This window comes from Delphinus delphis, chromosome 10, assembly GCF_949987515.2.
Source record: "Delphinus delphis chromosome 10, mDelDel1.2, whole genome shotgun sequence".
Lineage (NCBI taxonomy): Eukaryota > Metazoa > Chordata > Mammalia > Artiodactyla > Delphinidae > Delphinus > Delphinus delphis.
Genome location: NC_082692.2, coordinates 61,843,595 through 61,864,349, shown reverse-complemented (window position 1 = coordinate 61,864,349; position 20,755 = coordinate 61,843,595). Strand labels below are relative to the sequence as shown.

Sequence of the window (20,755 nt, the reverse complement as noted above, 5' to 3'; positions counted from 1 at the left end):
TCAAGCCATGCAATCAAAGAAACCACAGCTCAGAGATTGTGACTCTCCCACAGTCCCAGAACTAGAAAGTGGCAGAGCTGGAATCCAAATCCAGGGTTTCTTCCTGACCCTATTTCACTACCAATGAGTAACTTCAACCTGGTGTAAGGTTTTCCTGATGAAACTTGGTGATGAACTGGAGGAAACACTAGTTTTCCAGTTTGTCTCTGACCTAGCTATTTGGCTTGTCTGTCCTATTCTGAAAGACATTTTCCTACGACTACTGCACAGTTGTTTTCCCAACAATGCGAAACAGGAGAGCTACTCTTCGGGGCAAAAACCAGCCCCATCCCTCTGTTTCTGAGCTCCTTAAAATGCCAGGTCCCTCAGCAAGCAGGTGAACATCTCAAGAACAGGACCCAGGTCTCATGGCCCAGCTCCTGGCAGAGTGCTTGGCACATGGAAGGCATTCAGTACTTACTAGGTGGCTGTTTGGAGAAATGGTTTGCACAAAGCTGTTTCTACTAACAAAGTGAGACTCTTAGGCTCATTGTTTTGCAAGCTGCTTGACCTTGGCTGGTCACTTAACCTCCCTGGGCCTCGGTCTTTTCATCTGGAGATTGCATTGATCTCTGAGATGTTTCTCCCCTGGCTGTGTTCTCACACTGTATGAAATAGCAGTACATTCTAGTGGAGAAGATGGTTAGTTTCTTCGTAGATTGTGTCATGATTTTTAGCCTGAAAGAGACACTCATAAACCATGCTTTTCATGAGTCACCCATGAAAGCAGGTAAAGTAGAATCTAACGTTAAGCTTCAGAAATAGCCCTGCAAAATCTGGGTGGAAAATGTGTTTTTACAGGATTCGCTAGCAGCAATCTCAAATACACACCAATGCACATCACCATCAACTCCTTTTCACAAAACTTTCACAATCACATCATGAATTATCTGAAAACTTTCTTCAAGATTCAGGAAGAACTGAATGCATATAGTAGATGGCACATGGGCCTTGGAACTCAACAGACCTGTGCTGGAAGTCCAGCCCCATCCATGGATGTTCTTAGAAAAAGTATCCTCTCTGTACTCCATTTTCCTCAACTGTAAGGTAGGCTTAATAATACCTCTCTCCTAGGTTATTATGAATATGAAATGAGGTAATTCCTGGGTTGTTGTTAGGACATAGTAAGGGGCTTGTGGGTCAGTGCCCAGCACACATCAGGAATGCACACATTGCTCATCTTCTTTGTTTTTATTAATATCTCCACTGTCTCTCAGCAAAGCCAAAATCAAAAGAAGAATGTGCCTAGAGGTTTAAGGCATCCAGGACACATTAATGCTTACAGTTGAAGCAAATATGTGTACGTGTGTGGGAGGGAAGTGTGCATTCCAGGGACCGACTCTGACGAAAGTTTGAACCAGCCTTCTCTGCTGTATAGCTAGCTAGTGGTTATGCAGGAAAGGCTATGGTTTAGGGAGGCTGGGAGAGATGTGGTGGGAAATGGGAACCAGGAAGGATATTATTTTTAAGGGTCAAGCAGGAGCCTTGGGCCTAGTAGCAGCAGAACAGGAGAGGTGATCTGAGACTTCCTCAGCAAGTAAAATCACCAGAAGTCCTGATGACTTGGATCTCAAGCGTGACAGACACTGAGGCACCTGTGATGCCTCACAGGTCTGGGGCTTGAGTGACTGGTAAGGTGGGGACCGACCATGGAGATGGTGATCTCAGGAAGAGAAGCAGACTTGAGTGGGAGATGCCAAGTTCTCTTTTGAAACATGTTAACTTAGGTGCCTAAGGACTCCTAGGTGGCGGTGTCCACCAGGCATCAGAATTTGTACCTGTTTGGGATTTAAGAGAGAGAGAGCAGGGCCCACGATCGCTGCAGAAAGTAAAGCGTCAGGGGACGGGGGCTTGTTTGGGCAAGGAAACAACCACCAAACAGCTTTCTTTTCTGGAGAGAATTCTACAAAAGACATTCCCGAGGATAGTTGGGCAGTATCCTGGACTCAAGAGGCTTAAGAGGTCATCTAAGCTAAACCTCATTTTGCAGGTGACGAAATTGGGGGCCAACATGCCCCACAGGCCTTCTCCAGGATCCCATAGCAAGGGCCACCATTACCAGCCCCAGGTCTCTCAGGGCACCCCCTTCTCCACACTGGGGGTCTCCATCTGTACTTCCTCCCCTTGACTCTCCCTTCCCTTGGCTGGGATGAGCTAGGCTGTGAAAGGTGGTAGGAACAGCCAAATGCAAAAGGACTAGGAATAGGAACGGCAGTGGTGATGGGACAGGGCGGAGAGAGCAAGGCTCAGTTGGAGCCTGAGCACATGGCTCCAGCACACTGGTTAAGGGCCAACAAGCAGACAGAGAAAGACCCGTCCAGAAACCGCCCTCTCACATGATTAAGTAGGAATCTCTTAATCAGATGGATGGATTTTTCTTTCATTGGTTCATGTATCCTAGAGTGAAGCAGGGCTCAGCATCAATATTACTCCAATCTTGTTCAGATAAGTAGGCTGGTGTCACTGAAAAGAGTGATGTCACTTAATACTTGAACTTCTCCTAAGGTACAGGTTAAAAGCACTCTGTCATCAGAATGTATTTTTCATGGTCTGTGAGCATTAGGCTCTTCTCCAAGGCTGTTGAAGGCAAAGAACTGGAGACAACTGAACTTGCAAAAGGAGTTTTTACCCAGTCTTTTGCCTCCTTACAGCAGTATTTCAAATTATCCCTTTGTTGTGCATCCTCAGAGGTTTTTACGTACCAGGGCAACGCACAGTAGAGAGGGAAATGGATGGCTGTGAAAGATGACTCTACCATCAGCTCTAATAAAGAGTAATGGAGAAGCTGAAGATGTAGAAACTAGTTCCCTTGAAGATCTAGAAACCAATACCTTATCATTGTTTATATACGCCTTGGAAAATTCAAATTTTGTAGCCAGGGCCAGGAATGGTGAGGTGAGTGAGACACTCCCTGGGGTACAAAATTTAAGGAAGTACCTAAAAGCTCAGTAATTATGATAAAAAATATTTGAACACGATGTTTTAAAAAATAAAAATTAATGCAGGGCTTCCCTGGTGGTGCAGTGGTTCAGAGTCTGCCTGCTGATTAAGGGGACACGGGTTCGTGCCCCGGTCCGGGAGGATCCCACATGCCGTGCAGCCGCTGGACCCGTGAGCCATGGCCACTGAGCCTGCGCGTCCGGCTGGAGCCTGCGCTTCGCAACGGGAGAGGCCACAACAGTGAGAGGCGCGCGTACCGCAAAAAAAAAAAAAAGAAAAAATTAATGCAAAAAATCTGTGATAAAAAAACACATCAAAGCTTAAAGACAGGATCCCAGGACAGGTGTACCCCAGCTGGAAGTCCACAAGTCTCAGTGTCTCAAGTGTAAGAGCATTCCCGGCTGATTAAAGATGGGTAACGGTTCTCTTGCTCATACTTCCACCTGCTGCTGGAAGCAGGCAATGCCACGGTGGCACCTCTCCACCAGGACCCATGCTCACATGCAGAGGCCTGGTGCCCTCTTGCGGGCATCCACCCGATGCAGGGAACTTCACAAAATCCGTGGCCACCTACATCCTGCTAGATAGCTGAGTGGGGTAAAAAGAGCCCAGGATTCAGAGCTGCCAGACCGAGATTTGCATCGCATTTGCCTTCTCACTTACTAGGCCGTCTTGAAAAAAATCACGTTACTGTTCTGAGCCTCAGTTTCTGCACCTATAATGGATCTCATCCATCATTACCTCTTCCTATAACTGTGGAATTACACGAGATGCTTTCTGTGACAATGCCAAGCAGGCTGTCTGGCACAAAGTACGCACACAGTTCATTGTAAGCTACCTACTCCAGCCCAGCCCACTCCCCTTGATCAAATCAAACTATCATCAATTTATTACTGAAGGCAAGACACACTAGAAGACAACCAGGGAGAAAAGATGTGGCAAAGTCCACACAGTGGATGATGCCATGGCTGATGTGGTAGGGAAGACCTCCCCTAAGGGTGTCACTAGAGCTGGGCCTACATGGTTGGATGGGCCAGGTCACACCAGGAGCTGGCCAATAGCCTCTGGGGGTCACTAGGCCACTTCTCTGATGTTTTATCTCAGGGAAGGTCCAGTAACGTGAGACAAGTATCACGGTGGTGGATGGTGGAAAGGCCAAGGCCCTTGTAATCCTGGCTCTGCTGCTTACTAGCTGTGTGACCAATGGAAGTCACTTAACTTCCCTTAGCCTCAACTTCCTTCTCTACAAAACTGGGATAATAACACGCCTGTCCTGGGTGGAGTGCCTGCGAGTCTGTGGGCTCAATAAGTAGTAGCTGGTATTGCTAGGGTGGAACTTTCTGTGAGGAGCGGGAAGGAGGGGGACACACCAGTCAGGCAATGTTGGCCACTGTCATATTTGGCTCCTGAACCAGCCCCCTTGTTGGGCAAGAAGGCGGATGCAAATATCCCCCGCGGGCAGCCTGTGCTCTCACCCCGACAGAACTCAGCATGTCACTGCACCGCAGAAATGAATCCCTAACAGGAGGGTGTCAGGTGGGAGTGTCCCTCCTCCTCTGGAGTTGTGGAGGGGATGCTGGATTCCAACACGAGGAAGTGGAGTCTGCAGTAAGAAGACTGGAAATCTGAATAAGGCCTGTAACTTAGATAACAACATAGTAACAGTGTTTATTTCCCGACCTTGATAACAGTGCTCTGCTTCCGTGAGAAAATGTCCTTGCTTTCAGGAAACACACTGAAATATTTAGGGATAAAGGGGCATCACGTCTGCATTTCACTGTCAAACGGTTCAGGAAAAAATAGAAGGATAAGCAAATATGGGAAAACATTAATATTTGTGGAATCTGGATGAAGGGTATACGGGAATTCTTGCAACTTTTCTGTAAGTGGGAAATCCAATGAAATATAAAGTTATTTAATTTAAAAAAGGCAGCAGCAGTCAGGGGTTCCCTCGTTCACCCCCCCTTCTTTTCCTCCTCCCCCTCCTCTGCACCCAGCTCGCCATCCTTCACCACCTCCCTACTCGCCTCCTTCTAAGCGACCTCTCCCTGGGCTCCCGGCCAGGCTCCTGGACTCCCCACCCCTCGGACCCGGCACAGACCGCAGCCACTCTCTGCCAAGCTGCACCCAATTTATTTGCAAGAGGAGGCCCCCAGCGCGCGGGGGCAGGGATGCGGGGCGGGAAGGTCCCACGGCCCCTCTTCCGGGGCTCACGATCCCACCCTCCCCTGGCCCCACCCGCGGACTCTGCCCCCGGCCCCGCCCCTCTCGGCCCGCTAGACGATGGCGAACTGGCAGACGTAGGGCAAGTTGTCCCGGCAGCGCTTGTCGAACCACTTGCCGTTGGCCGCACCGGCCAGGGCAGCGCAGTTCTCGACCTTGCCGCCGTCGGGCTGTGCGGTGATCTCTGTCTCCCAGTTCTTGTAGGTGATATGGCCGCCAGTCATGTCCACCCAGGTGCCTTCGGCCGCCATGTCGTTGAAGCCCAGCCAGACCTCGGCCTCGCTGCCCACACTCTGGCTCAGGTACTCGTACAGGGCGTCATTCTCGGAGCCCGTATGCGGGGTGCCCAGGGTGCCCCCTCGCGAGATGCAGTCCTCGCTCGCCTCGTGGAAGGTCTTCGCCTGGACGAAGGCCAGAAAGCACTTCATGTGCACCTTGATACCCTTCAGGCAGACTAGGGGGGAGGGGAGGAAATGGACGTCACCCAAGGCCTCCGGTTCCGGAGCCAAGAGCCAACCGCCAGGGGTAGTCACACCATCCTCCATCCCATCCCTGTACATCCTGTCCTCCCTGGACAGGCTCCAGACCCAGGCCAGAGGGCCGTGCTGTGGTGGGCACTGATGCACATCTCAGATCCCCATTTAAGAGGTGGTGGAGCCCCTGCTGCTGGGAGTGAGGTCAGCCCCCTCAGCTGCACACGGCCCCTCCCTCAAGGTCACACCCCTCTCCTGGGTGCCCCATCCAGTGCCCAGGGGAATAGGTAGGGTCATCTCTACCCCAAGCAGGATAATTCTGAAGGGGCCTTTTAGCTTGGAGGCTCCACAGCGTGGCAGAGGCTGGCCTTGGGCCTGTGCTGCTACTCAGCTCCCCCTCTGCCCAATCTACTTCCAACACCTCCCTCCCTTCACAGTTGGGACCCCGGGCTCTCCCTAATAAATGAGCTCCATCTCAGAGTGGGCTTCCTGGAGAGCCCAGGCGGAGCCACCTGCTCTGATCTTCCTCCAGCCCCACCCTCCCTAAGATCAAGAAACTGCAGGGCCAGGGGACATCCCTACCCAGAACCTAGACCACACTCCAGGTACCCAGGACCCCAAAGCCCTGACCCAGGGGCCCAAGCAAGCTCCCAGAGTCTGCCAGGGGCCTCTTCTGGGGCGGCGACTGGGAGGACGGAGCTGAGACGGGCAAGCCCCTGGGACAGAAGAGATGGCCCAGGTGGTGGGCCGGGGGCTAGCTCTCTCAGGCATGGAACTCGAGTCCAAGATTCTAAATTTGAATCTGGTCTCTCAAAGGTATATATTTGGTCAGCTTAGGAGCATAGAATGTTTTTACTTAGCAGTTTGGTTTTTTTTTTTTTAATATTTATTTATTTATTTGGCTGCACCGGGTCTTAGTTGTGGCACACGGGATCTTCGTGCGGCATGCGGGATCTAGTTCCCTGACCAGGGATTGAACCCAGGCCCCCTGCATTGGAAGCGTGGAGTCTTAACCACTGGACCACCAGGGAAGTCCCAGCAGTTTATTCTTCAGCTGGGTTTGTAACATAAATGTTTAGGCAGTTGGGGTACATGCCTCCATTTGTCCTCTTGCTGCTGACCACAAAAGTGTTAGGGGCAGGTCTGCACTCCACCCCACCCCCATCCCCTCACTCACTCACCCTCTCACTCAGTTGCTTTCACTTAACACACATCTCCATGTCCCCGTGAGCACCTGACACTCCTGGAGCTCTGAACTCCGGGCCTGCAGCATCACAGAGGTGTCTTTACTCACACATGCCATCCCAAGGCAGCCAGCCCTACCGCGCGCTATCCTGCAGCTCATCCTAGGCAGGTTTCATTGCCCTTCCCAGCCTGGCGCCACACTGCCTTTCCTTCCTGCTGGGGACTCTGACACGCCACCAAGACCCCCTTGGGGTGAAGGATTGACTACCCCAGCTGCTGGGAGCGCTGCTGGGAGACAACTCTTAACTCTCAGCCCCTTTGGGGATTGCATCAGCGGAAGACAGCCCCCTCCCCCATGGTGTGCCCCCTTCCCAGAGCAGCCTGTACCCAGTGACTGGCCCATGAGCCCTCTTGCCCCAACTCAGGACAGCTCTGAAGGGCCCTCCGGTCGTCAGGGCTCCCTCTGCAGTTGGCTGAGGCTTTCGTTGAGATGCGCAGGGCACTCTTCCCACTCCTGCGTCCTTCTGTCTCTTCCCTTCCCCAGGTGCTCATCGTGGGTGTGCTCCCTAATAAACCTCCTGCAGGCTAAACTCCACCTCGGGGCCGCTTCTTGGGAACCCTACCTGCAACACTCCCTCCAACATAGTTAGTCCTCAATAAGTATCAGTTCTCAGTGCCTTACCATCGTTACTGACATTTTGTCACTCTGGCCTATTCATGATCCCGTTGATTCTTTTTTTTTTTTTACGGTACGCGTGCCTCTCACTGTTGTGGCCTCTCTCGTTGCAGAGCACAGGCTCAGCGGCCATGGCTCACGGGCCCAGCCGCTCCGCGGCATGTGGGATCTTCCCGGACCGGGGCACGAACCCGTGTCCCCTGCATCAGCAGGCGGACTCCCAACCACTGCGCCATGAGGGAAGCCCGATCCCGTTGATTCTTGCTGGCCTTCCATAGCTTTGCTCCTACCGTGCCCTCTGCTTGGAATCCTTCTTTATCTTCCCACACGTGCGGGTTCCAGTGAATACATTGATTTCATGAATATATTGAGGCTCCCAGAGCGGGACCCTGGCTGGGTCACCTCTGCCTCCTTGTGCCTGGCAGAGGCTCGCTGGGGGGAGGACCTCATGTGTGTTTGCTGATTGGGGGAGGGAAGGGGCAGATGGCGGGACGGGAGGGTTGCTCCCCTAACCCTTGATTCTCTCAACTCTTCAGTTAGGTCAGGAGTGCTTTGTGTGGGGTTATTGACAAGGTGATTTGCGGGTAGTGGTAGTAAAGGAGCGGGTGATGAGAGGGAGAAGGTCCCCAAGGAGGCCAGGAGCCCATGAACCTCCTGGGAATCAGCAGACATGGAGGGGGTGTTTAGTTCTCCATATGCCATGGACTTTGCACGGGGAGGTCCCCACCACATCACCCACCTCAGGAGGCAAGTGGCATCTGGGTTGCATGGTCTTGGCACAAGCACAAAGCTTAGACATGAGACCTTAGAGCTTGCCCTGCAAGTCCACCCCCTGCCCTTCGACTTTACAGATGAGGAAACTGAGGCCCTGAACAACACTGTGCTCATTTTAAACATTCCCCCATGTGTTAAGTATTATCGTTAGTCTGTATTCTGTGTTCTCCAGGGCAAGGTCACGAAGAAGTAGGTGAGTTTGAGATGTGTGGAAAATAGAGACAATGTGAAAGGAACTTGGTGGAGAGAAAGAGAACAGGTTGCCCAGGCAGGCTGGCCAGGCAGTGCTAGGGCAGGTGGCTATGAGCTGTGTCCCCGGGCTCCGCAGCCGTGTATTTTGTCCATCCTGGTCTAGCTGGTTCATGCAGGGCCAGAAAGACCAAAGCCCACCTTTCCTCACACCCAGCATGCACCAGGCAGGCTGCTTCCATTCCCATCCTGAACTGCAGTAACTAGCCAGGTGGGCGTGGCAAAACCAGAACCTCTCTATGCCTCAGTCCCATCTTTAAAATAGGGGTGATAAATCCTGCCTCAGCATAATGATGATGATTAAGAGTGGCAGCCTCAGCAAAGCAGCTGACACAGGGAATGAAGCTCACGCCCTGTAGGGCTGTGGGGGCTGGCTGAGCGGAGGGTCTCCTGGGGTTCATTAGGGTTGCCTCTGCTCCACGAGCGCTGCAGGGCTCGCACTTCCAGTGGGCGGTAATGGATTCTTGTGGGAGAGCTTGTTGTCCTTTCGGTACATTGCTGCTTCCACATGTCAGGGGATCTTACTGAGAGAAGCAGGCTGAGGAGGGGGCTCTGTGAATCCAGTGCCCTGGACTACAGGGGCCAGCCAGGGCCCTGGTACTGGCTCGAGGCTACAGGTGGGTTGCTGGCTGCTGGCCTGAGGCCCTCTGTCTGATGTACCCCTGCCCAGAGAGGCCGCCACGTGCTCTCACCCGTCTGCAGGGCCTGCTGCTCTTTCAACAGGGCCACCTCCTGGGCCAGGCTGTCCAGCTGGGTCTTGAGCTCCTCAAGCATCTTCGGGCTCACAGCATCTAGGATGAAGTCAGAAGGAAGTGGGGACAATCACGAACACGTGAGAAAGGCAGTAGGGAGTGGGGCAGGGCAGGGACTGGGAGGGGTGGACCACTGTCAGCCACAAGGGGACGAGGGAAACGACTCCCCTCGACCTTGATGTCTTGGCATACTCTCTCTCTCCCTGTCCCTGCCGGTGGTAGTCTAAGTGATCGCTCATGATTTTCCTTCTACCGGGGGACCATCGTTCTCTTGCTCTTGCTAAAGTGAGACGTGTACCGCATTGTTCAGGAGAGTTGCTGGGATCAGATGGGGTTGGGATTTGCAGGAGCGGAGTGGAGGGTGCAGACAGCTCCTTCGGTGACACCCAACCACCCTCCCAGCTCTAGAGGAGAACAGAGCACAGGAAGGAGGGCCAGGGGCCCTTGAGACCTCCCAGATTCACTTCCCCAGGCTGGACGAACAAGGCACGGACCAAGCAGGGCAGGCACTCGGCCTGGGGCTGTGTGGAGCAGCACAGGTGAACGTGTGTACAGGCTCTGAGGTTGCATGCATGCGGGTGACCTGGGCAAGTTCCACAGCCTCCCTGAATCCACTGTCCTCATCTGTAAAACGGGATGATAATAGCCCCACCTCCAAGGACTCTGGAGAAGAATAAAGACTAAGAGAAATGAAGCATGTGACCAGCGCTGGGCTCATTGTCAGCCCTGTGACGTGGGTAATGTGTCTCTTCTATACCACCACCAATCCACAGACGGGAAACTGAGGCCAGACTGAAGCAACTCGCCTGAACTGGCAGAGCCAGCAGCCCGAACCCAAGTCCGCACGGCTGCAAGCTTGTTCTCCCCACGTCCGTGATGGCAGCACGTTTCCTAATGTGAGCCTTCCTGAGCACAAAGGCCCGTTCAGAGCCAGTTATTCATGAGAGGCAGATGTGAAATGTCTTCCTCTGCATGTGTAAGTTGAGAGCTAAGTGGGTGGACCCCAGTCTTTCTGAAATCCCAGGAGCTTCAGGAAAGGCTGAGCTCAGCTTGGGTAGAGGGTGGGGAAGCGCTTCCATGGTCCATTTGGCTTTGCTTGCATAAAGTCCACGGTATGAGGGGTGAAGTCAGACCTTTGTCCACCCCAGATTCCTTTGCAGGGGAATCACAGGAAACGTGAGCAAGAAACATACTGGCATATATAGAAATTCATGATGTGACTTACCAAGTATGAGGAAATTAACACCCAGATGAGCAAGGCAAAACAGGGAGTGTTTGGGGCTGGCAAACTAGCCTGACTGGGTTATGTGTGCCTCACAGTGGGCCTCTGCCTCAGTGGTTCACAGCAGCTCTGTACTCAGTCCCATGATGTACCAGCACAGGGCACCGCATAAAGTTGTGAAAGTTGGGTACTACACAAGGGCACTCAGCTGAGGGGACAGGTGGGGGCCCATGTCCAGCCTCTAAGCCTTGCCCTGGCTGTGCTGCTTGACCACACCAGAGAAAGGGATGCTCTTCTATAATTTGTCAGCTCAGAGCGGAGAGCCTTTTGTGATTTGCACCAAGGTGCCCGAGTGTACGAGGGGCCCTCCAGGGACTGGCCAAGGACCAAGGTGCTAACAGAACTCCACTGAGGAAGGCGTAGGAGTTGGGTGTTTCTACAGCTCTGGGCTAGGAGTCGGAGCCCTTGTGCTGCCCCTCACTACCTCTGAGCCTCAGATTCCTAATGCATGTTATTGAAATGGATGCCCTCAGGTCCCTGTTCTAAGAGTCTGTGACCCCCTGTGAGGCCATCCTCCCCACCTGAGCTCCTCTGCCAGGTGTGGCCACATGGCCTCTGGAGCTCCAGCCGCCTAAGCCCTCCCTGCCTCACATCTGGCTGACCCCCATACAGCTGGCTCAGGCCACACCCCACACCAGGGGCAGATGAGCTCCCAGAAGCAGCCTGGGCTCTCCCCCTTCTCATCCCACCCTGGGGGCCAGCATGGGGGCATAGCACATTCTGTCCTCTCCTCCCCTCGTCCATCCTGCCAGCTTGTTCTCCACCACTCAGCGGGCACTGAGGGGTCTCCTTGGGCACGACTGTCCCTCCTCCGGACACCCTCCCCCACTTTGTGCACTGGCCCCTGACTAGGTTGTTCCTTTGATTCCCAGTCCTGGCTGCTCCCAGGAATCACTGGAGACTGGTGGGAAAGGCAGATGCTGGGGAGCATTCCAGGCCCATGATCCAGCATTTCTGGGGGTGGGTCCCAGGTGCCTGGATTTTAATGTATTTCCCAGATGATGCTGATGATGCCTGAGGGAGAACCACCATGGTTCGCAAATTGATTCACATCTTAAGAGCAGGGATGCTAATTGTCTGCTAGAGTGTTCAGCATGTATACTGGCCCCTACCTGGAGAAAGAGCTCTGTAAGCATGTGTGGTGTAGGTTGGCAGCAGGTCGAAGGAAAGAAAACCAAGCTGCAGTGGGTTTCAGCAAGAGGCAGGGCTGGACAGGACACTCCACTCTTGCTCTGTCAGCTGTTATGCGGGCCTCCTCCTGGACCTCCATGGGCCACCTCCGTGGGGACCACATGGAGCTAGGGTTCAAGTGTGACAGCTGAAGAGGACCAGGGCATTGTCTGGTTTGACCTTCTTGTCCATATGATCAAATACATGATTTACATGATTAAATAAATACATACTAAATCTTTGGTAAACTTGAGAAATTAACAACTATTTTCCACATTCAAAAATTCTGTTATTTGCCTTTGGAACTGTGTATCCTTTACAAAGAACATCCTTGGTGGCAATTTCAGCTAACGTTCGTGGACACACCATGCATGCTGTGAGTCTTCTTTTTTTTTAATGAACGTTTTGTAAAAGGTAATATAGCCATATAACTTTAAAAAACCCAAACAGTTCAGAACGTCAAAGTCTCCTTCCCAATCAAGTCTGCCCTTAGCTCCCTAGTTTTTCTTCCCAGAGGTAATCACTGTTACTAACTCTTGTGGATCCTTCCAGAAAATTCTATGCATATACAAGTAAATATATTTTTTTATATAAGTCCCTTTTTCAAAACCAATGTCAGCATAGTATCCATTCAAAGTATTGAATTTTTTGTTTACTTTATGAACTGAACCTTGGGGATTATTTCCTATCAGCACCCAGATCCGCCCATTCTGTGTTGCAGGCCTGTGGGTCTCCATTGTCCTAATGTGCCCTTATGTACATTGTCCGTGACCAGTGGGCAGCTGTCCATTTACGGAAGAGGCTCAGAGAGGGGCCTGAGGGCGGCCCATGCCCCTCTGCCTCACCTTTTCTGTGCTCTTGGCCCCAGCCACCTGTTTCTCTGCTTAATAAGCACTCTCATCCCCTGGAACTCTCTCTCCTCCCCTTGGAGCCCTGTGGGGGGTGACAGCCCCGATCATTGCCATGGCATTTCACTAATGTTGTCTCAAAACAGCCCGCGGTGACCTCACTGCAGGCAGGGCTCCAAGGGCAGGCCTTGCTGAGGCCAAGGCGACCCAAGGACACCCCAAACCCAGAGGCAACAGAGGGAGAGCAAAGTTGCCTCCACTATCCGAGTTTGGGTTTGAACATTTTTATTTCCTCGAGGCTGTGATACACTATAGAACTAAGAATTAACTTGTTCTTTCCCTGCCCCCGCCGTGCATCAAGTATATCCTACGTTCCAGACACTTCACATGTTTTCTATCATTAAATCCTCACAACCAGCGTTGTGAGCAAATGCCACAATCCCTATTTTACAGTTGAGAAACCCGAGGTTTGGAGATGCCAAGGCAAAGCCTGCCAACACTCCTGATGAGAGTCGGACATCTCCAGACTTCTGAGCCAAAGGTTTGATTTCTGTAAAATATTGGGGTGGTGGGGGAGTGGGTGTCAGTTTAGGTGATCTGGAAGCTTCTTTCTGATTCTAAGAGCCAGTGACTCTTACAGTTTTGACAATTGCCCCTGCTGCTGGAGGACTCTCCCAGGTCCCAAGGGGTACTTCATTGAAGTTCCCTGGACTCATGGAGAAGGAAAGTGAAGGAGGGGAAGGAGAGTGAGGACCAGCAAAGGAGAGGGCGACCAGCTCCCTGGAGGATGGGGAGGGGCTCCACCCCCCTCCTTACCTTTCTTAACATTTGCAGCCTTCTTGACCTTGGAGGTAGGTGTCTCGGCAGTGACCTGGGTCAGGAGGGAGAAGAGGCAGAGGAGCAAGTAGGGCCCCCAAAGCTCCATGCTGCTGCACCCACCGGCTGGGGCTGCTGCTGCCGCCTGCAGTGGACCTGGGTCAGAGAGCACTAGTGGCTGTGGCCTGGGCTGCACGTCTTAAGGCAACTGCCACGACGACCTCTGTCCAGGAAACCCTCCCAGAGTTGGCTGAGAGAGTGCCAAAAAAAAGCTTGCAAAAGGAGGAAGCCCTTGGGGCCACGGAGCCTCGCTGCCCAGGGAACACCCACCCAGCATCCGGGCCCCGCCTTCTAAAACAGAGTCATTATTTTCTAGGATTCTGAGAAATACACGCTAGTTGTCATAGCTCACATCTGCTGAGCAGTTACCTTGGGCAGGCGCTGGGTCATACTTTTCCCTGGCCTCGTTGAGGCCTCACACCAGCAATATGAGGGAAGTGCTGTCATTTCCCCATTTTACAGTTGAGGAAACTGAGGCTCAGTGAGTTTAAGGGAACCCAAGCTACCCAGCTGTAAGGGGCAGCACCAGTATTTGACCCCAAGTGGGGTGACTCCAGAATGGTCCCACAATGATGTCTCCTTACAGAGTGCACTGGGGCTGACTGCTGGATTGTCTAGAATGTTTGCTGTGATTCTTTTGTGGTCTGTCTCTATGCACTTGATGTATCTTTGGTTAAAAATACAAGGGAGTCCTCTCCTTTTTTCACTTTCTGTTTCTCAACTATCCTGTCTGAAGCAGAGGTGACCACGGTGGGAGAAGGGCAGCTGTGGTGCCCCAGAGTGGTGTCAGAGATGGAGCAGGGAGAAAAGAATGCCCCCATGAGGAGCAGTGTGGTGTGGGGTGTCAGGGTACAGCAGGGTGGAGGGGGGTACCCCCAGGGGAACAGAGGCCCTACATGGAGTGTTGGAGTCCAGGTGAGGAGAAGAGGTAGTCCGCATGGGAGAGCGGGTGGTGGCAGAGGTGAGAGAGTGGTTACATACAGGGGCACCCATCGAATAAGTACATTTATTAAAGACCATGGGAGCCAGGTTTCTCATTGTCAGAAAAGGGAGGTGCAAATACAGAGAGAAAACTAGAATGAATCCTATGGTGTAGGATTAAAATTGGAGCTATCGGTGTGCAGTTGTGGACTTTGACACCTAAAGAGGAATCTATAAATGTCAGTGCAAATGTGCACATCAGTCTGCCAGCTGTCTGGGTGGAGCAGAATTGCCTCCAAAGCCTCGAGCACTCCTGGCATCCAAGTGCCACCTTCTATAATAAATACAGCTTTCCACTAAAAGGAACCAGAGCACCTTGGAGAAATGGCTGATTTCAGGGCTGGGGCAGGAAAAGTAGAAAATGAGCCCAGAACAAGTTGTTTTGCCAGAAAGCAAGGAATTGTTTAAAGAAGGATGAGAACGTGCCAGGACACAGAGCCAGCTTGAAGGAGCTTCTTGGGGCCAAAATCAGGGACAGTTTGAACATCAAAATAGTGACAGTAACAGCAAAACAGGAAATCATGAGCATACACAGATATAAATAAATAAGCGAATACACGGGAAGTCTGATGAGCAACGGGGTATTTTCATCATCTCAGATTACTTGCCCACAAAATACTTATTAATTACAAAGAGGAAAGAGTCACCTTGCAGTGGAGAAGCCTGGAAGATGTCACTTGAATGAAGTGAGCAAAGTAAGCATCGTCAGTAATGGGCCAAATGGAGAGCCTGCAGCACCTGAGCGCCTGATGGGCTGCGGTGAGGAGAATGCGGCATCACCTCCGTGAGACTCCTGCCGAGGAAACGCCACACTAGCCCAACTGAGGGGCTTTCTACAAAACAACTGCCCAGCAACTTTCAGAACCGTCCAGGACGTGTCTGAGGAACTGTTTCAGACTGAAGGAGATTGCAGGCACAGAGCAACGCGTTTGGACCAAACCCTTCCGCTCTCATGGACGCCCTTGGGACAACTGGAGAAACTTGATGGGTCTGAGGAGCACGTGGCAGGGATGTACCCCTTGGATGTTACTGTCCAGTTTGGATGATGTGTTGTGACTATGGAGGAGAGTGGCCTTGTCAATAGGAAACATGCACTAAAGCACAACCTTCGGGCATCAGGTCGACAACTCACTTGAAAATGGCTCAGGGGAAAAATATTCTTTGTACTGTAGTTGCAGATTTTCTGTGAGCTTTAGATTGTTCCAAAAGAAAATGCAGTGCTATGTAATTCAGGCTTTTCTTCCAGGGACCCCGCCTTGCCCCATCTGATTTGGGGAGGGATGTGCCTGCAGCCCAGCCTGGCTGACCTCCCTGCTGTGGTCCCCAAGGGCAGGAGCCTGGGGCAGGCAGCAGGCACTCTGTTGGCCCTTTCTGTCAGGGGCCATCCCTCACATTCTCAAGAGTGGGAGAGGGTTTTATATTCACAGCTGGCCCCTCAGTGGGATGGTTTAGGGCTGAGGATTATGCAACCTAACAGGCAGGGAGCCTTGCTTCCTGGAACTTTGGGTGGGTAGCACATAGCAAGAGAAAATTAAAATTCTTTTTCTCTTTTTGAAACTCCATTGCTTTCTTTTTTTTTTTTTTTTGTGGTACGCGGGCCTCTCACTGTTGTGGCCTCTCCCATTGTGAAGCACAGGCTCCGGATGTGCAGCCCCAGCAGCCATGGCTCACGGGCCCAGCTGCTCCGCGGCACGTGGAATCCTCCCAGACCGGGGCATGAACCCGCGTCCCCTTGCATCGGCAGGCGGACTCCCAACCACTGCACCACCAGGGAAGCCCTCCATTGCTTTCTTGATTTTCTCACCTCAGCTTTTTGGCAGCAGGGAAATGGGAGGAGTTTGTTTCCAAGTGTGAGGCCAGGACAGGCCTGATTGTTGAGGCCGTGCCCTGGCTATGCTGGAGAGGAGGTCCCAGAGAAGCTCTGCTGTGGCCGTTCAGAAACCCGGAACCCCCTGCTCTAGGTGTCATCCCACAGGAGCCACACAGAGCCAGGCTGTGTCAGGACCCGCCTGGAACTGTTCTTGCCCCATCGGTCCCTCATTCACTTCACAATGTGCCCAGGCCTGTGTGAGGCCCTGGGAGTGCAATGTGAGGGGCCCCCTGTGCCAGTGGGACTGAGGTGGGCCTCAACAAAGGCAAGTGGCCCACCGTCCCTCAACCTTTGAGATAAAAAGCAGATGGGAAGAGGCCACCTGGTTTAACCACCACTCGATATGGGCTGTCCTTTTCCATTGAGCCTGTCCGATGTCTCCATGTGCTTGCTTAAATCCTTCCCGGGACGAGCAGCTCATTACTCTGCAAAGTAGCTGGTTCCATCATTAGACACTCAGCTTGTTATAAAGTCCCCCTGTGGTGAGGCAGGCAGGCCTCCGAAACATCACCCTGTGGTCCCTGGCGCCGGCCTCTGGAGCAGTCATTTAAGAGGCCAGCAAATGTTTGCAACTGGCCTTCATGTCCCTCTTTGACTGCCTCCTCTCCGTGTTCCTTCCCCGCTTCCTCCCAACTTTTCCTCTGAGATATGGTTCCTGGACTTATCTTCCCCGAATCACCTTTGGATAGAATTCTGCTTGTCACTGTCCTCGCTGTGGTGTGTTTTCTCAAGCAGTCTGCCATGGGCAGGGGGCTGTGCCTCCCGTGGTCCAAATGGACACGCTGTTCAGAACCCACCTCTTTGTAGCCACCATGCCTCACTTGCTGCCAGTGTTAATAAGCTTATGGCCATTGAACCCCCGGGTCCTCTTGTCCACCCCCAGCTCTCCCTGGCTAGGTGAGAACCAGCACTGCAGCCACCTCCAGTGGACTCACCAGCAGCCCCGGTGAGGTCTATGGATTTCATCGTCCCAGCGTAAAAGATCTTCTGGTGGCACCGTCCCAGAGGCCTCTACCAGCCGGTAGGGCAGCAGCAAGTGGGGGTGGTTTCAGCCAGGAGAACGATGCTGGGTTAATGTTCACGAATGACCCACCCTCAAGGAAAAGTCTATGAGCTAACACACCACCCTCAGGGCCCAGTCTTTTCACATCAGTTTCCCTGCACAAAGAATCATCTTGACAATAAAGCCAGAGGCAGAAAAATCTGAAGAGAGCTCTAAAAGGCACATTTCAGGTTTTAAGCGTTGTTTTTTTTTTTTTTTTTTTTCCCTCCAAAGCTGTTGGAAGTCTGAGTATATAAAACAAGCTCTGGCCACCCCACCCATGTCAGCCCAAACAACATGAAAACTTCTGGCCCAACGTGGAACCATCCCCCACCCCTACCCTCTCCCTGCACAGATGTTTCCTTTTAGCTCCACTGGCCCTATATCAACAGAAATGAGGCCCCGCCTATGGAGCAGAGAATTTCCACACTCTCTTCAAAGGTAAGAACATCCAGGGTGCACATCTCCAAGAATATATTGCAAGGGCAGTCTTGGCCCTTAGTCAGAACCAAAGACAAATGGCCTATTACCATGGTCTCAATGACCGTCATTAGGAAAGTCATTTGCTCCTTTCTGAACCCTTTTTGACAACCTTGTTGTCATTCATTCAACAAGTATTGCCTCTGTCCTTGTGTGCCAGGCCCTGGGGCACACAGTACTGGGGGAGGCAATACCCCACCGAGCCAAGTTCTTGGCACCATGGGGCCACATTCCTTGTTGTTTTGTCCCTAAAGGTCAGCAGTATCCTAGTGGAAAGAGAACTGGGAGTCCTGGATTCTAAGTGGAGCTCAGACACCTGGCACTTGTGTTTTCTGGGGCAAGTTATTCAAGACCCAGATCCCTCTTTCATAAAATAGGGCAATAATCTCTGCCTACACAATGGGATTCTTGTAAGGAGCGTGTGGAGACCCTGTGTGTGAGGCAGCTGGGCCACCTGCAAAGGTGTGGGAAAGGAGCACTTGTGACAGAAGGTGCACCGCCCTCAGAGATCCAGGGCCTCTGTCCACCACTTTACTCCTTCGACTCCAGGGTTGAGACAGTAAATGACCTGACTTGTAAGTTTGGGAAGAGTAAACTGGGCGTGTGGCCGTTTTGCACTTACCTGATGTCTTCAGCTATAATAGGTCACACAGGAAGAAATAGAAAATCTGATTAGTTTTGTAGGATACTATAGATTTCCATCTGCCTTTTTGACACCTGTCCCTCGACCCCTCCACAAATGGGCTTAAAATTCGACAAATACAAACCCAGTTGTGCATTTAGGGATCCTGAAGTTTCCAAATTATCACACTAGCCCTGCACAACCTCACTAGTTATGTTTTGCTGGTTTCTCTTTTTCCCCCCGTGGAACTCCTCATAGAGCCCATGTCCAGAATCTGCAGATGCCCCCAGGGAATGAAATGACTGGTGACAGACTGCTCCCTTCTAAAGCTCTCTCCCTTCTCTGGAATTTTTCAGAGAACAAGCTTTTGGTTTCATTGATTTTCTCTATTGATTTTCAGATTTCAATTTCACTGATATCTATATTGCTCTAATTTTTATTATTTCTTTTCCTCTGCTTACTTTGGATTTAATTTGCTCTTCTAGTTTCCTAAGGTGGAAGCTTAGATGATTGGTTTTAGATCTTTCTTCTTTTCTAATATATGTATTCAAGGCTATAAATTTCCTTCTAAGCACTGCTTTTGCTACAACCCACAAATTTTGATAAGTTGTGTTTTCGTTTTCATTTAGTTCAAAATTCGTAATTTCACTTGAGATTTCTACTTTGACCCAGGTGTTATTTAGAAGTTTGTTGTTTAATCTCCAAGTGTTTTGGGATTTTCTGGCTATGTTTCTGTAATTGATTTCTAGTTTAATTCTATTGTGTTCTGAGATCAGATCATTGTGATTTGTTTTATTAAATTTGTTAAGGTGCATTTTATGGTTCAGAATGTGGTCTATCTTGGTGAATGTTCCATGTGTGTATCCAGCTGTTGATGGACGCAGCAGTCTATAGATGTCCAATATGTCCAGTTGATTGATGGTGTTGCTGAGTCCAAATATGTCCTTACCAATTTCCTGCCTGCTCCATCTGTCCATTTCTGATAGAGGGGTGTTGACGTCTCCAGTTATGATAGTGGATTCATGTATTTCTTCTTGCTGTTCTATCAGTTTTTACCTCATGTATTTTTATTTTTTAAACATCTTTTTTTCTTGTCTGTGTTGGGTCTTTGTTGCTCTGCGTGGGCTTTCCTAGTTGTGGCGAGCGGGGGCTACTCTTCATTATGGTGTGAGGGCTTCTCATTGCAGTGGCTTCTTGTTGCAGAGCACGAGCTCTAGGTGCACCTGTGCCTAGTAGTTGCAGCACGCGGGCTCAGTACTTGTGGCTCCACAGGCTCAACAGTTGTGGCTCGCAAGGTCTAGAGCGCAGGCTCAGTAGTTGTGGTGCGTGGGCTTAGCTGCTCTGCAGCATGTGGGATCTTCCCGGACCAGGGATAGAACCTGTGTCCCCTGCACTGGCAGGCGGATTCTTAACCACTGCGCCAGTGGGGAAGTCCTACCTCATGTATTTTAATGCTCTGTTGTTAGGCATATACACATTACAGATTTTTATGTCCTCCTGGATAACTGACCCCTTTATCATTATGTAATGTTCCTCTTTATTCCTGATAACTCTCCTTGCTCTGAAGTCTCCTCTGTCTGAAATTAATATAGCTGCTCTAGCTTTCTTTTGATTGTTACCGTGGTTTATCTTTCTTCCTCCATTTATTGATACTTTTAATCTATATGTCTCATATTTAAAGTAAGCTTCATATAGCTATATTAATTTCGCTGGATTTGCCTGTTGGTCTCTCTGATTTGGGGAGCAGTGGTTGCCCTGTGACCTCACTTCTCTTACAGATCTAAGAAGCATTGTTGCTTTTTCAGTTTATTCAGTTCTGGTGTCTCCTCCTCATTTACTTCAGGTGCTGGCCAGGTCCAACTTCAGGGGCTATCCCAGCAGTGAATTAGGACAGCTTCAGACCTCCTTGCTAGGACATTAAACCCCCTTTTCAGCCCTGGCCCTGGTCCAACACCCTCAGATCCACTCCCCCCTCTATTTCCTTGGTACCTGCCAAGCCAGGTCTTGCAATTATTTTGATGAGTAATATCTTTCTTCCCATGGCAGGGACTGCATTTCCCTGCTCAGGATGGGCTGTAATCAGACCCTAGTTATGGGTCTGGAGCCAATGAGGGAAGGTGGGGCAGAGGTTGACAAGTATCACCTTGTGAGACATCTGCCTCAGTATGGTCCTTGCATGGGAACTGGTACAGTGTTTCTTTTGGGAAACGGCTGCTCTCCTTTAGCTAGGGGTGGGGGCTTCTTCTGCCTGCCTAAAGTGTTCCGGGGAGAAT

At 51.2% G+C, this 20,755-nt stretch overlaps 1 protein-coding gene across 1 annotated transcript; it reads right to left on the bottom strand.

The window, feature by feature from the left end:
• Positions 1 to 5,222: 5,222 nt before the first annotated feature.
• On the bottom strand, positions 5,223 to 13,659 carry CLEC3B (C-type lectin domain family 3 member B). The gene is made up of 3 exons (XM_060021403.1): positions 13,428 to 13,659; positions 9,252 to 9,350; positions 5,223 to 5,656 (listed from the first exon to the last, which is right to left on the bottom strand). Exons 1-3 carry the CDS (start codon positions 13,534 to 13,536, stop codon positions 5,256 to 5,258), a joined length of 609 nt encoding a protein of 202 aa, XP_059877386.1. The 5' UTR covers positions 13,537 to 13,659; the 3' UTR covers positions 5,223 to 5,255.
• Between the last annotated feature and the right edge of the window lie 7,096 nt (positions 13,660 to 20,755).

Bases quoted from the DNA above. Each gene is read 5' to 3' on its own strand.
- CLEC3B (XM_060021403.1), bottom strand. From the start codon at position 13,536: ATGGAGCTTTGGGGGCCCTACTTGCTCCTCTGCCTCTTCTCCCTCCTG. The intron at 9,351-13,427 runs GTAAGGAGGGGG...ACTTCATCCTAG, and splicing joins GGCTGCAAATGTTAAGAAAG to ATGCTGTGAGCCCGAAGATG. The intron at 5,657-9,251 runs GTGAGAGCACGT...CCTCCCCCCTAG, and splicing joins GCAGCAGGCCCTGCAGACGG to TCTGCCTGAAGGGTATCAAG.